The sequence below is a fragment of the Haematobia irritans genome, chromosome 5 (assembly GCF_050003625.1).
Source record: "Haematobia irritans isolate KBUSLIRL chromosome 5, ASM5000362v1, whole genome shotgun sequence".
Lineage (NCBI taxonomy): Eukaryota > Metazoa > Arthropoda > Insecta > Diptera > Muscidae > Haematobia > Haematobia irritans.
In genome coordinates, this window is record NC_134401.1 from 35,835,813 (window position 1) to 35,850,777 (window position 14,965).

Consider the following 14,965-nt stretch of genomic DNA (forward strand, 5'->3'; position numbering starts at 1 on the left):
ATAAAGTGTGATTTATTGTGACTAATTTATCGAAAAACATGAAATTCAAAGTGGTACAGTGTCATAAAAAATTGCAGCAGTAAATATTTATTGCTATTTGAGCATTTCATACATTAAAAATGCAAGATTTCACTTCTTTTCTGTGATTGCTTTTAAACAGCTGATGACAATGTAGCATATTTTTGGAGATGTCCTGGATAAAGGCCGGTATGCACCTCTAGCGAAATTTTCGGTAGCAAATATTTATTTAAGTCTACAACAAAAAAACAGGGCTGTGTACACAAATTTTAAACCAGCTAATCGCTTTTAAAAATTGTTAATATATGTTCCAAATATTCCTCAAATAAATTGTTTATTATTTACAGACCTTTTAAAACATTTACGCACACAATGATTGTAATAAATTAAATGTTTGCTGCCAAAATATGCTTTTGACAACCCTGCTATTTTCATTAGAGGTGCGTACCACCTTACGAAATTGAACGCTACCGAAAATTTCGTTAGCATAAATAGCAATGCATTTCTTATGGGAATGAAATTTTTCGCTAGAGGTGCATACCGGCCTTAAACGAGTACTCTGTTTTCTTTTAGTCCATCACGGCTTAAGGTAGGTACTATGTTTATTGGCACGAAAACAAGTCCCTAAATCATTCTTTCGCGTTGAAAAATGAGAGTGTTGACAATAAATTTCGAAGGAAGAAAACTGCCATTTTGGAAATATTTCGCGTTTATTTCTCCGAAATTTAATTGACAACATCGCCAAACGTCATAAAATTATTACATATGTATACGCAGCAGCTGATTAGATTGTTTACACACACGCATTCATGATGTTTTGAAAAGTTTTTTCTACCAGTTTTTAAATTGTTTTGCAACCAAACCTCACACAGCACTGGACACTAAACATTGCCAGCCGCTCTACTCCTGGTGTCTTACCACATTCGGCAACAGCTTTAACGACATGTGGTACATTGTCGTCTTCTTCAGCTTTTCCAAGTGGATACCGTCAATTTGTAACGCCCATCTAACAAACATATAATTCCGGTGTTATGCTAACTTTTACATCATGCGCAGCAATGGACTCATTCATCAACAAACTTAATTCGTTGGTGTCCACAATATCTACACAATCGCATTGCAATACCAGCGGACAAGAGTGTACTTATGCCCATGCTGTTGCCGCCTCACTAGCAATTTCAAATCCAGTGGTCTCCACCACGGTTCCCACAAAGGATAATAACGCCATTTCATTTGCCAATGTTGTTACCTCGGGGGGAACAACATCATGGGGTGACCAGTTAAAACACGTACACCATACAATAGCTATAGTCAAAGTGAAACTTTTTGTTCAATCAACATAAGCCTATAACTCACGTTCAAGGGTAGTTCCTAAGCAAAAGTCACTGTTCCCGACTTATATTTCGCAAGATAATTCGTCACAAAGGGATGTTAGTGTTCTATACCAGGAACTCTTCGTTGACTGAAATTAATACATTGAGATGCAAAGTGGCTGGTTTACTGAAGAATGTTTCTTGTTATACTCTTCCAATGTATAATTTTATAACTATTTCAGTCACGTTATAAAATTCAACCAGTGTTTTGAATCGATAAAATGCAAGATATATGCATAATAATTTTTGGAACATAGCAATTTATTCTTGTGATTCCATTCGTAGCTACCATAGTACTGCAACATCCATCGCACTGCCTTCTTTATAATTACGATGCACGGCCAGCATTTGTTTTTTATTATCCTTATACCCAATAAAAAGAAACGATTGTAAAATGAAATTCACTAAATGGAACTTTATTTTGTTAACACTTTTCTATAAATTTCATGTTATGTACATTATTTCTATCCTATCATGTAGTAGGGAGCCGCTAGATGGTGGCTTTATTACGAAAACACCACTCCAAGTTATTTTTATTTTGTCAATCGATCTTATTGCATTTTTAAATAACAATACGAATTTATATTGCAAATGGCGCCATGTTTTGAAACTAACTAATCTCAACATATGGAAGGATTTAACACGATCTAATTAGGGACTGTGCGCTTTACGTCAGTTTTTCAACTCGAAAAAAACAAAGTACCACAAATGAAAAAATATTTCGGTTGTTTTTCGCATTTTTGGTTTTGTATGGGATTTCGCTGTGGAAACCGAACATAGTACCTACCTTTAGGCTAAAAGAAAACAGTCCTACTGGTAAATTTGTTTTCATGGTCATTCAGCACTTTTCCAGGCCGAATTATGGCAACACTACCATAACACTACAGCAGCGCACATACAGCTTTGGCAGCTACTGGAATTCAACACTATTTCAAATATGGAGCTTTAAAGCAACTTGAATTGGAGTATTTATCAAATACTTGTATTCTCTCATATGACACTCTGCATGCATCTCTGATTTGTAACGGTAAACAATTAGCTGGAATTGTTTTTCTTTACAAAAAGCGCAATCAAGCGAGTTTAAACGTGTTTATTTTGTAGTCTGTAATTTCGTTTTGTTTGTAACTATTATTGTGTTCATTATGTCACCTACGTGTAAAAGACAACAAATTGACGCCACATCATTAGACAGACTCCTTAAAAGATTATGTGATGATCTTCGACGATCCTTAGAGCGAATGAGAGTAAGTTGTCAAACGACCCTTTGTCTTAGGATTACGTAATTCACATTCCTCTGCTTTACATAGCATTTGGAAGACGACAGCATTAATGCATCAAATTCTAAAGATTATTTGGACAACGCTTCGAAAAGTAGTAGTGGTTATGGTGAAGATGACTTCAATGATGATAGTGATCACTCGGATAATAAAACCAAAACAGAAGAAATTATTGTCCTGTCGGATGATGAGGACAATGACAGTGATAGCGATGCATGGACTATATGTTCCGAATCTGAAGAGGAATATTTTGCAACCATATGTTTTGAAAATCTGGTAAAGTCAGAGAAAAAGTGAGTACTCAATTCCATGCACCACAAGTATTAAGGCTAATAATTACTTTACTCATAGGTTCTTCGTAACCAAAAAACATTTATCATCATATCCGCCAAGTGAACGAATGAAAATTTCAAATAAACAAAATTTTTCCTACCCTTCGCTGTGTGATAATGAAGTCATGAAGAAATACATATGGAACTCTCGTTTAACAAAGGACAATATTCAGGAGGTGTTCAGAACTATACTCGAAATAGAAGATATAACCGTAATGTCCGATTATCCGGCTTTGGCCCAAAAGGACATCAATATAATTTATGTGGAAAAGCGTAATTACCGTTTTGAGGTAAGTATGAATGCTCTTAGATTGTCCTAAAAGAACATCGTAGGCCATTGTCATTATCTTCTTTAGATTTCCAAGCTCTGTTTACCAAATAATGTGAATATTGAGGATATTGTTGTACCATTTATGGACGAATTAGTTATAATACCAAAAGCAAGCAGTCTAATGGAGGAAGGAACTCCCCCAAAATATGTCATTGATCCTTTATTCCCCCATCCACATGAATCAGAAATGGATCAGACATTAAGACGCCGTATCGCGACCATAACGAAAGTCACCAAAGATGAAATTAATTTTCGTTTGTCCAAAGATGAAAATTTTAACGCAATCCAAAAATATGCTTTGTCATCAACCAAATATGATGTTATTATTCGTCCACGTCGTTTACCTGTACGCTATCAATACCGTGCCTTGGAATTATTGGGCGAAAGTGATCATATACGAGAATATTTATTTCCGCAAGTGAATCGCTTGAAAGAACTAGAAAATGTGCCGCAGATCGAGTAAGTGAGCATTTGCTCAAAAGATTAATGTTTATTATAAATTGTACAATGTACAATTTAAAATAGGTCTCAGAGTTTGTTAAGACAAAACTTTTTAGCAGTAGGCATAATATCTATAGAAATGAAATTTTGACAAAATTTCCTATAGAAATGAAATGTTGCTAAAATTTTCTATAGAAATGAAATTTTGACAATATTTCCTATAGAAATGAAATTTTGATAATATTTCCTATAGAAATGAAATTTTGACAAAATTTCTTATAGAAATGAAATTTTGACAAAATTTCCTATAGAAATGAAATTTTGACAAAATTTCCTATAGAAATGAAATTTTGACAAAATTTCCTATAGAAATGAAATTTTGACAAAATTTCCTATAGAAATGAAATTTTGAAAAAATTTCCCTTAGAAATGAAATTTTGACAAAATTTCCTATAGAAATTAAATTATCCTAAAAAGTTCCTATAGAAATTAAATTTTGACAAAATTACCAATAGAAGTTAAATTTACCTAAAAATTTCGTTATAGAAATGCAGTTTTGACAAACTTTCCTATGAAATTAAATGTTAACAAAATTTCCTATAGAAATGAAATTTTGACAAAATTTCCTATAGAAATGAAATTTTGACAAACTTTCCTATGAAATTAAATGTTGACAAAATTTCCTATAGAAATGCAATTTTGACAAAATTTCCTATAGAAATGAAATTTTGACAAATTTTCCTATAGAAGTGAAATTTTGCCAAAAGTTCCTACAGAAGTGAAATTTTGCCAAAATTTCCCATAGAAATGAAATTTTGCCAAAATTTCCTATAGAAATTAAATTTTGACAAAATTTCCTATAGAAATGAAATTGTGACAAAATTTTCTATAGAAATGAAATTTTGTCAAAATTTCCTATAGAAATTAAATTTTGTCAAAATTTCCTATAGAAATGAAATTTTGACAAAATTTCCTATAGAAATGAAATTTTGACAAAATTTCCTATAGAAATGAAATTTTGACAAAATTTCCTATAGAAATGAAATCTTGACAAAATTTCCTATAGAAATGAAATTTTGACAAAATTTCCTATAGAAAAGAAATTTTGACAAAATTTCCTGTAGAAATTAAATTTTCCTAAAAATTTCCTATAGAAATTAAATCCGATTTATTAAAAATAAAATAACTTATTTTTTTATTCTTCTAAGGTTAAAGTTATTAAATTCCACAATAGCATCTAATCCTGAACAATTGGAAGCCGTAGAATGTATAACTGCAGGACCCAATCCCAATGCTCCTTATGTGATTTTTGGTCCACCAGGTATCACCGCTTTTTCGTAACACATTGCGGCCCAACTTAGTAAACATTTTGTGTCATTTTACAGGAACTGGCAAAACCACAACGATAGTGGAATCAATTATACAATTACGACTTCTAAAACCTGGAAGTCGTATACTTGTCACCGCTGGTTCAAATGCAGCTTGTGATACCATTGCATTACGAATATGTAAATATTTTAATAGCAATAGCGAGTTACAAGAATTGGAAAAATGTGATCCCCAAAATCAAAAATCTCTCATACGTATCTATTCAAAAAGCATAATTGAGAAAGGTTTTCATTATATTGACAAGGAATTGCGGGACAAATCCAATTGTCAACATGGTATTCACTACTATCCCTCGGTGGAGGAAATCCGTAAACATGGCATAGTTGTTGCGACCCTATGTACAGTGGGAAAATTAGTTACCGGAGATATTGGTGAAATGAATTTCTTTTCCCATATATTTATCGATGAAGCTGGTGCTTCAACCGAGCCTGAGGCTTTAGTTGGTATAATGGGTATTAAATCCGTGAATTGTCGTGTAATTTTATCGGGTGATCATAAGCAATTGGGACCAATAATAAAATCGGAAAGAGCCAATCAATTGGGTTTGGGAAAATCTCTTATGGAAAGATTGCTAAAATGTGAGTGTTATGCTTTGGATGGCAATGGCAATTATAATCGAAGTATACAGGCAAGGCTGAAAAGAAACTATCGTTCACATCCAGAGATTGTCAAGATGTTCAACCATTTGTATTATGAAAATGAGTTAATAGCAGAAGCGAAACAGGGTAGGTAAAGACGTATATTATAATTTATTAATAATAGCCAATAGCCTAAAAAACAATAGTCGATATTGTTTTTAGTAGAGAAATTGCTACTTTAACATTTTTTTATACCCTCCATCATAGGATGGGGGTATATTAACTTTGTCATTCCGTTTGTAACACATCGAAATATTGCTCTAAGACCCCATAAAGTATATATATTCTGGGTCGTGGTGAAATTCTGAGTCGATCTAAGCATGTCCGTCCGTCCGTCTGTCCGTCTGTTGAAATCACGCTAACTTCCGAACGAAACAAGCTATCGACTTGAAACTTGGCACAAGTAGTTGTTATCGATGTAGGTCGGATGGTATTGAAAATGGGCCATATCGGTCCACTTTTACGTATAGCCCCCATATAAAGGGACCCTCAGATTTGGCTTGTGGAGCCTCTAACAGAAGCATATTTCATCCGATCCGGCTGAAATTTGGTATATGGTGTTGGTATTTGGTCTCTAACAACCATGCAAAAATTGGTCCACATCGGTCCAAAATTATATATAGCCCCCATATAAACCGATCCCCAGATTTGGCTTGCGGAGCCTAAAAGAGAAGCAAATTTCATCCGATCTGGCTGAAATTTGGTACATGGTGTTGGTATATGGTCTCTAACAACCATGCAAAAATTGGTTCACATCGGTCCATAATTATATATAGCCCCCATATAAACCGATCCCCAGATTTGGCTTGCGGAGCCTCAAAGAGAAGAAAATTTCATCCGATCCGGCTGAAATTTGGTACATGATGTTGGTATATGGTCTCTAACAACCATGCAAAAATTGGTCCATATCGGTCCTTAATTATATATAGCCCCCATATAAACCGATCCCCAGATTTGGCTGGTAGAGCCTCTAACAGAAGCATATTTCATCCCATCCGGCTGAAATTTGGTATATGGTGTTGGTATTTGGTCTCTAACAACCATGCAAAAATTGGTCCACATCGGTCCAAAATTATATATAGCCCCCATATAAACCGATCCCCAGATTTGGCTTGCGGAGCCTAAAAGAGAAGCAAATTTCATCCGATCTGGCTGAAATTTGGTACATGGTGTTGGTATATGGTCTCTAACAACCATGCAAAAATTGGTTCACATCGGTCCATAATTATATATAGCCCCCATATAAACCGATCCCCAGATTTGGCTTGCGGAGCCTCAAAGAGAAGAAAATTTCATCCGATCCGGCTGAAATTTGGTACATGATGTTGGTATATGGTCTCTAACAACCATGCAAAAATTGGTCCATATCGGTCCTTAATTATATATAGCCCCCATATAAACCGATCCCCAGATTTGGCTGGTAGAGCCTCTAAGAGAAGCATATTTCATCCGATCCGGCTGAAATTTGGTACATGGTGTTGGTATATGGTCTCTAACAATCATGCAAAAATTGGTCCACATCGGTCCATAATTATATATAGCCCCCATATAAACCGATCCCCAGATTTGGCTTGAGGAGCCTCAAAGAGAAGCAAATTTCATCCGATCCGGCTGAAATTTGGTACATGATGTTGGTATATGGTCTCTAACAACCATGCAAAAATTGGTCCACATCGGTCCTTAATTATATATAGCCCCCATATAAACCGATCCCCAGATTTGGCTGGTGGAGCCTCTAACAGAAGCATATTTCATCCGATCCGGCTGAAATTTGGTACATGGTATTGGTATATGGTCTCTAACAACCGTGCAAAAATTGATCCACATGGGTCAATAATTATATATAGCGCCCATATAAACCGATCCCCAGATTTTGGTTGCGGAGCCTCAAAGAGAAGCAAATTTCATCCGATCCGCCTGAAATTTGGTACATGATATTGGTATATGGTCTCTAACAACCATGCAAAAATTGGTCCACATCGGTTCATAATTATATATAGCCCCATATAAACCGATCCCCAGATTTGGCTTGCGAAGTGTCCAAGAGAGGCAAATTTCATCCAATCCGGTTGTAATTTGGAACATGGTGTTAGTATATGATCTTTAACAACCGTGCCAGAATTGGTCCATATCGGTCCATAATTATATATAGCCCCCATATAAAACATTCTCCGGAGCCTCTTGGAGGAGCAAAATTCATCCGATCCGGTTCAAATTAGGAACGTGGTGTTAGTATATGGTTGCTAACAACCATACCAAAATTGGTCCAATCACACAAAAATTGGTCCATATCGGTTCATAATCATGGTTGCTACTAGAGCCAAAAATAATCTACCAACATTTTATTTCTATAGAAATTTTATTTCTATAGAAAATTTTGTCAAAATTTTATTTCTATAGAAAATTTTGTCAAAATTTTATTTCTAGAGAAAATTTTGTTAAAATTTTATTCGGTTCATAATAAAATTTTCATCATTGTCAAAATTTTATTTCTATAGAAAATTTTGTCAAAATTTTATTTCTATAGAAAATTTTGTCAAAATTTTATTTCTATAGAAAATTTTGTTCAAATTTTATTCGGTTCATAATCATGGTTGCCACTCGAGCCAAAAATAATCTACCAAGATTTTATTTCTATAGAAAATTTTGTCAAAAGTTTATTTCTATAGAAAATTTTGTTAAAATTTTATTTCTGTAGAAAATTTTGTTAAAATTTTATTTCTGTAGAAAATTTTGTCAAAATTTTATGTCTACTTTGTCAAACTGAATTATATACGTATTGGATCGATCTTTTTTGATTTAATATATACCACGTATGGACTTACATACAATTTAGAAGATGGTGTTAGGAGGTTTTAAGATACCTTGCCATCGGCAAGCGTTACCGCAATTTAAGTAATTCGATTGTGGATGGCAGTGTTTAGATGAAGTTTCTACGCAATCCATGATGGAGGGTACATAAGCTTCGGCCTGGCCGAACTTACGGCCGTATATACTTGTTTTAATATCAGACTGCCAAAGTCTATATTTTGCTCATATATGTTGCTGTTTCAAAGTGGATGGAATATGAACATTCCGTAGAAGTTTAAAATTCTTTTAGAATTCGATTTAGCGAAAATATTTAAAGATTAAAAATTGGTTAATAAAATTAATAAATATTTTTAATTCAGCAATAAAGTTTGCTGATTAAACAAAACTCCTTTGCTGAAATAGCAAACATTTCTCAGTTGAAACAGCAGTAGTTCATGGTGTTTTTCCAAACGATCCCCACATTGCCATTGTTTTTCTTCCATTGTTTTAATTTGAAATTTCTTTCCTATCCCTTTGTGCAGAAGACGTAAATTTGGCTGCCAAATGGTGCAAATTACCCAACTCCAATTTCCCCATTATATTTCAAGCAGTGCATGGTAAAACGGAAAAGGATACGGTGACACCAAGTTCACGTAATAATCTTGAATTGCAAGTACTAATGTGGTTCTTAAGACGTTTAATCTATGATGGCATTGATGGTCGTCCTGTGGCACAATCAGATATTGGTATTATCACACCATATCGTCTACAAAACAAATTAATACAATATCAATTACAAGATTATGGTTGGCACGGAATTGAAAGTGGATCCGTAGAAGCATTTCAAGGAAGGGAAAAACAAATTATTATAGTATCTTTGGTTAAATCATTCTCAGGGCTAGGATTTGTTAGAAACCCTAAGGTAAGTAAAAATTCATAATTTTTCCCTAACATTTGCCAAATGTTTACACCAAATTTTTAGCGATTAAATGTCATACTATCTCGTCCAAAATCATTACTAATTTTAATGGGAAATCCTTTGACATTGAAAAGACACAAAGACTTTGCCTATATCATGGATGAATGTCGTAAACATGGTACATTTTTACGTAAAGAGAGAACCAAAAAAAGTGATCCAATTACTACAACGTCAACATTGGTGAAAGTTTAGTTTGCTTTTTTTTATTACTAATGATAACACATTGTATTTTTTAAATCATATCTACATAAATCTATACATATTTATTATTACCTTTTGTGAAACATTTTGTTTAAGCATAAACCTAAGATTTAATTATTGCACTTTACAAAGGTTTTTGTCCAAACTTTATATTTTTTTATATGTCTTGCCCTTAAGATATCGATCTAGCAGTGTAAATTCAATGTAGTGTGTGTGTATGTGTTGTTGTGTATGTTTTTTTGCCAACAAAAAAATATATATTTTACTATTAACTCTTTCTAATTTTTAACAAATTGATAAATTGCAACTTTGTATTTATGTATTTTTCGAAATAAATATTTTGTTACCACGGTATTACGTGGTTTTATCATGAACATGATTATAATATATGTTTGATCTGTTTTAGAATTAAATTCTGAGTCGATTTAGCGATGTCCGTCTGCCTGTCTGTCTGTTAAGTAAGATCGTCCTCAAATTTGGCACAGAGTTTTACTTTGGCTCAAAGACAATCGCTATTGATTTTGAAAAAAATCAGTTCTGATTTAGATATAGCTGTCATATATATTTATCACCGATCTGGTCATAATTGACGTATTTATCAACGCATCTTCTTAAAATTTCGAACAGCCAAATGTTTTGGGGCTCTCGTAAAATAAACAATATGTATCAGCAAAATCGGTTCAGATTTAGATATAGGTCAGATTTAGGCAGAATTTTGCCCTGATTTGCTTCAAATTATGCACAAGGAGTACGTTTAATAGTATCGTTAAGTATGCTCAATTTGGTTGAAATCGGTTCAGATTTAGATATGGCTTTCATATATATCGCCCGACTTACGCTCATATGACCACGGAGGCCAAAGTTATACTCCCATTTACGTGAAATTTTGCAGAGACAGCAGAATTATTAAAAATTGTAAAAATTACTCAAATTGTCGTATATCTCCGACTTTCTACTTTACTTACTTGTTTTTTTTTTTAATAAATAAAATAATGTTTTAATAAAACTCAAATTTTTTATGTGAGTAATATGCTGGTGAATTAATTTCCTGAGAATTCCGGTGATTATGGGGAGTGAAGCACCAAGATTGTGCAATCGATACACATTCTCCTGCTAGTGGATATGCGAACATGGGCATAGCTGGTTAGTCCTTCTCTGTAGCTGGTTAGCTTCCTGTCCGGATTATAGTGTGTACCCTGTCCCTTGGTTACAGGGATGAGGCTCTCACGGTCGGAAGGAGCGGGAAAGTGGGCATTATTACCATTCGAAGAAAAAATTCAAATTGTATGTATGATTGCCTTGTATCGTGACTCTTCAATGGTGGTAATCAATATTGGTATAAAGAGCTTCAATGTTTTGGACGTCGGTTTTTGGCAAACAACATCCAGATGACCTGAAAACAGGTCCGGCGAAGCGGCAAAAATTCAAGATCTATTTGTAAACCGCCACGCAGTTGTGGTCATGAGAATGCGTGGAGGGTGGAGCGTTTGCGCACTTTAAACCCTCCGAACGGTGAACGTGCTCCGAAGAAGAAGACTGCCCATCGGAAATTTCGTTTTCTACGATTTGGGAGGTGTGATTCATATCGACCATCTGCAGAAGGAAAAAAACGATCACGTAACTATGGCGAGTTAATAAATCGAAAATATGTTCCCACTTACCACAGAAGCTCCAGGTAACAGTTCCCTCTTCGGCACAGTCAATTTGGTTTAATTGCAGCAGATTGGAGAAGCTCATGAGCTCTCAAGATTTCGCCGATATTATCGCTACCACAAAGGCTTATTTTGTAGATAAATCGGACGGGTTAAAAAATCACATTTCCCGACCGAGTGTATCGATTTAAAATTACAATAAAACAACAATTATCGAAAATGAATGTTCTGTTTTATTGTTCTTTTTTTAATTTTATCCCTCAAGCGCACACAAATAATAGTTGTGGGCTCTTGAGTTTAATTCACACATAAATAAGATTGCGCCTAAAAGTATGCAAATAATGTAGTGATAATTTGTGTATATGGCTAAAGGTGGGTATTAAGTTCGAGTTTAATGTAAGTAAAGGGTGATTTGTTAAGAGCTTGATAACTTTTAAAAAAAAAAAAACGCATAAAATTTGGAAAATCTCATCGGTTCTTTATTTGAAACGTTAGATTGGTCCATGACATTTACTTTTTGAAGATAATTTCATTTAAATGTTGACCGCGGCTGCGTCTTAGGTGGTCCATTCGGAAAGTCCAATTTTGGGCAACTTTTTCGAGCATTTCGGCCGGAATAGCCCGAATTTCTTCGGAAATGTTGTCTTCCAAAGCTGGAATAGTTGCTGGCTTATTTCTGTAGACTTTAGACTTGACGTAGCCCCACAAAAAATAGTCTAAAGGCGTCAAATCGCATGATCTTGGTGGCCAACTTACCGGTCCATTTCTTGAGATGAATTGTTCTCCGAAGTTTTCCCTCAAAATGGCCATAGAATCGCGAGCTGTGTGGCATGTAGCGCCATCTTGTTGAAACCACATGTCAACCAAGTTCAGTTCTTCCATTTTTGGCAACAAAAAGTTTGTTAGCATCGAACGATAGCGATCGCCATTCACCGTAACGTTGCGTCCAACAGCATCTTTGAAAAAATGGTCCAATGATTCCACCAGCGTACAAACCACACCAAACAGTGCATTTTTCGGGATGCATGGGCAGTTCTTGAACGGCTTCTGGTTGCTCTTCACTCCAAATGCGGCAATTTTGCTTATTTACGTAGCCATTCAACCAGAAATGAGCCTCATCGCTGAACAAAATTTGTCGATAAAAAAGCGGATTTTCTGCCAACTTTTCTAGGGCCCATTCACTGAAAATTCGACGTTGTGGCTCGTTAGTAAGTCTATTCATGATGAAATGTCAAAGCATACTGAGCATCTTTCTCTTTGACACCATGTCTGAAATCCCACGTGATCTGTCAAATACTAATGCATGAAAATCCTAACCTCAAAAGAATCACCCTTTACTATGTTCGCTTTTCGCGTTGAAATTTTCAACTAAAACAAAAATATTCATATAATCTCATGTGTAGAAAATTTTATTTATGCATAGGTATGTATACAATATTTATACCCTGCACCACACTGTGGAACAGGGTATTATAAGTTAGTGCATATGTTTGCAACACCCAGAAGGAGACGAGATAGACACATGGTGTCTTTGGCAAAAATGCTCAGGGTGGGCTCCTGAGTCGATATAGCCATGTCCGTCTGTCCGTGAACACATTTTTGTAATCAAAGTCTAGGTCGCAGTTTTAGTCCAATCGACTTCAAATTTGGCACAAGTATGTGTTTTGGCTCAGAATATTGATTTTGGAAGAAATCGGTTTAGATTTAGATATAGCTCCCATATATATCTTTCGCCCCGCCCGACTTTAGACTTTCCTTACTTGTTTTATAATATTAAATTGAGCCGACGGGCTTTTTGGGCAGCAAATAAAACAATGACTTCTTCAGTCGGCACATTTATTCGGCGATGAACCGACATTAATGCCAATCCATTGAGTCTACTCTCGCTAGTCGAATTTCTAAGATACGTCTTTAATCTCTTCATTGTTGAAAATGAACGTTCGGATGAGCACGTAGTAACTGCAGGGATGGAAAATGCAGTACTATAGTACTTTTTTCAATACTTTTTCACCCCGGTCAGTACCGTAGTACCCCCGCCAATGATTTAGTACCTTTTGTGTAGACATTTTTGAGTCGATATCAGATTTATGGTACAATAGCTTTGACAAAATATTTTAATATTTTGAGAAACTCTTTATCAACCTTATTTGCTAATAGTCAAAACAGGATTTTATTGAACCTCAAGAATGTTTTAGTCGAAAAAAGAATGCGATTCTATACTGTCGATTTTTTATTTCGGTAGAAAATGTTGTCAAAATTTTATTTCTATATAGAATTTTTGCAAAATTTTATTTTTATAGAAAATTTGTCAAAATTTTATTTCAATTGAAAATTTTGTAAAAATTTAATTTCTATAGGAAATTTTTGCAAAATTTTATTTCTATAGAAAAAATTTTGCAACATTTTTTTTCTACAGATTTTTTTGCAAAATTTTATTTCTATACAAAATTTTTGCAAAATTTTATTTATATAGAAAATTTTGTCAAAATTTTATTTTCTTTAAAATTTAGTCTCTTGACAATAATCTTCCAGTGAAATTTTTGTTGAAATTTAGCAAAAAGTACCTTTCCGCTCAAAAAAAAAAAACCTTTTTTGTACTTTCTTAAAAATTGTATTTTCCATCCCTGAGTAACTGGCAAAGTGACCAAAATTGTTAAAAGAATATGCACGTTTGGAAATATCTCTTTATTGCACTCTCCAAGTGCTTCCATCGCTGAATTAGGCAGGTTCTTTTCGCAGGTTTTGCGCCATTTCATTTACACATGTGTGTTTGGCTGTTTCGTTGTTGTTGCTATGGCCAAACAAAGCGAGTCATGTTCACAAAAAGAACAACAAACACACATAAAAAGCAGAAATACATTTTCCAAAAATGAAATTTGTGGTGCGAGAAGAAAAACAATTTGTTTTTTTCGACCGTCGTTTGACGGGCTTTTCAACTAGTATTCTATGATTTGTGCAAGTTTTATAGGTAAGCGTTTTTCAAAATAAAACCTCCAGCTTTTCTTTAACATCTTCGATAAGATTTTTCTATGCAGCTAAAAATATATATTTATTTATATAAAAATATTCATTCATTTCGGGGGGGTTTGATCCCCCTCACCCCCCCCCCCCCCTGAATACGGCCTTGGTAAAAAAGGCATCAAATTATACATATTTGTTGCAAATTTTATTATAACTTTATGGGGAATAGCCCAAAGCAAATTTTCACAAAGTTTGTATTCCTTAAAGTGGATTATTAAAGAAAAGTAATCGTGAAAAAATTGCGATTTTAGCGGCTAAACTCGATTCACGATTACTTTCTTAATAAATCCCCTTTAAGGAATACAAACTTTGTGAAAATTTGCTTTGGGCTATTCCCCATCAACTTATAATAAAATTTGCAACAAATATGTATAATTTTATGGCTTTTTTTACTGATTTAGTTTTCACTTTAGCTATTTTACCGGCTAAACTCGAACTTAATACCCACCTTAAACTCGAACTTAGTACTCACCTTAAACCACAATTTTTTTATATTGGTGCCCCACTTGTTACGAATGACTGA

General features: G+C 34.3%; 1 protein-coding gene and 1 long non-coding RNA gene across 2 annotated transcripts; one reads left to right on the top strand and one right to left on the bottom strand.

Moving 5' to 3' along the window:
* Nucleotides 1–2,439: 2,439 nt before the first annotated feature.
* Mov10 (Mov10 RISC complex RNA helicase) lies at nucleotides 2,440–10,143 on the top strand. The gene is made up of 8 exons (XM_075313899.1): nucleotides 2,440–2,635; nucleotides 2,699–2,961; nucleotides 3,020–3,290; nucleotides 3,357–3,790; nucleotides 4,981–5,093; nucleotides 5,158–5,886; nucleotides 9,132–9,511; nucleotides 9,572–10,143. Exons 1-8 carry the CDS (start codon nucleotides 2,534–2,536, stop codon nucleotides 9,758–9,760), a joined length of 2,481 nt encoding a protein of 826 aa, XP_075170014.1. The 5' UTR covers nucleotides 2,440–2,533; the 3' UTR covers nucleotides 9,761–10,143.
* LOC142242003 (uncharacterized) lies at nucleotides 9,916–11,661 on the bottom strand. The gene is made up of 2 exons (XR_012723910.1): nucleotides 11,431–11,661; nucleotides 9,916–11,362 (listed from the first exon to the last, which is right to left on the bottom strand). It is a non-coding gene; the product is annotated as an uncharacterized LOC142242003 (long non-coding RNA).
* Between the last annotated feature and the right edge of the window lie 3,304 nt (nucleotides 11,662–14,965).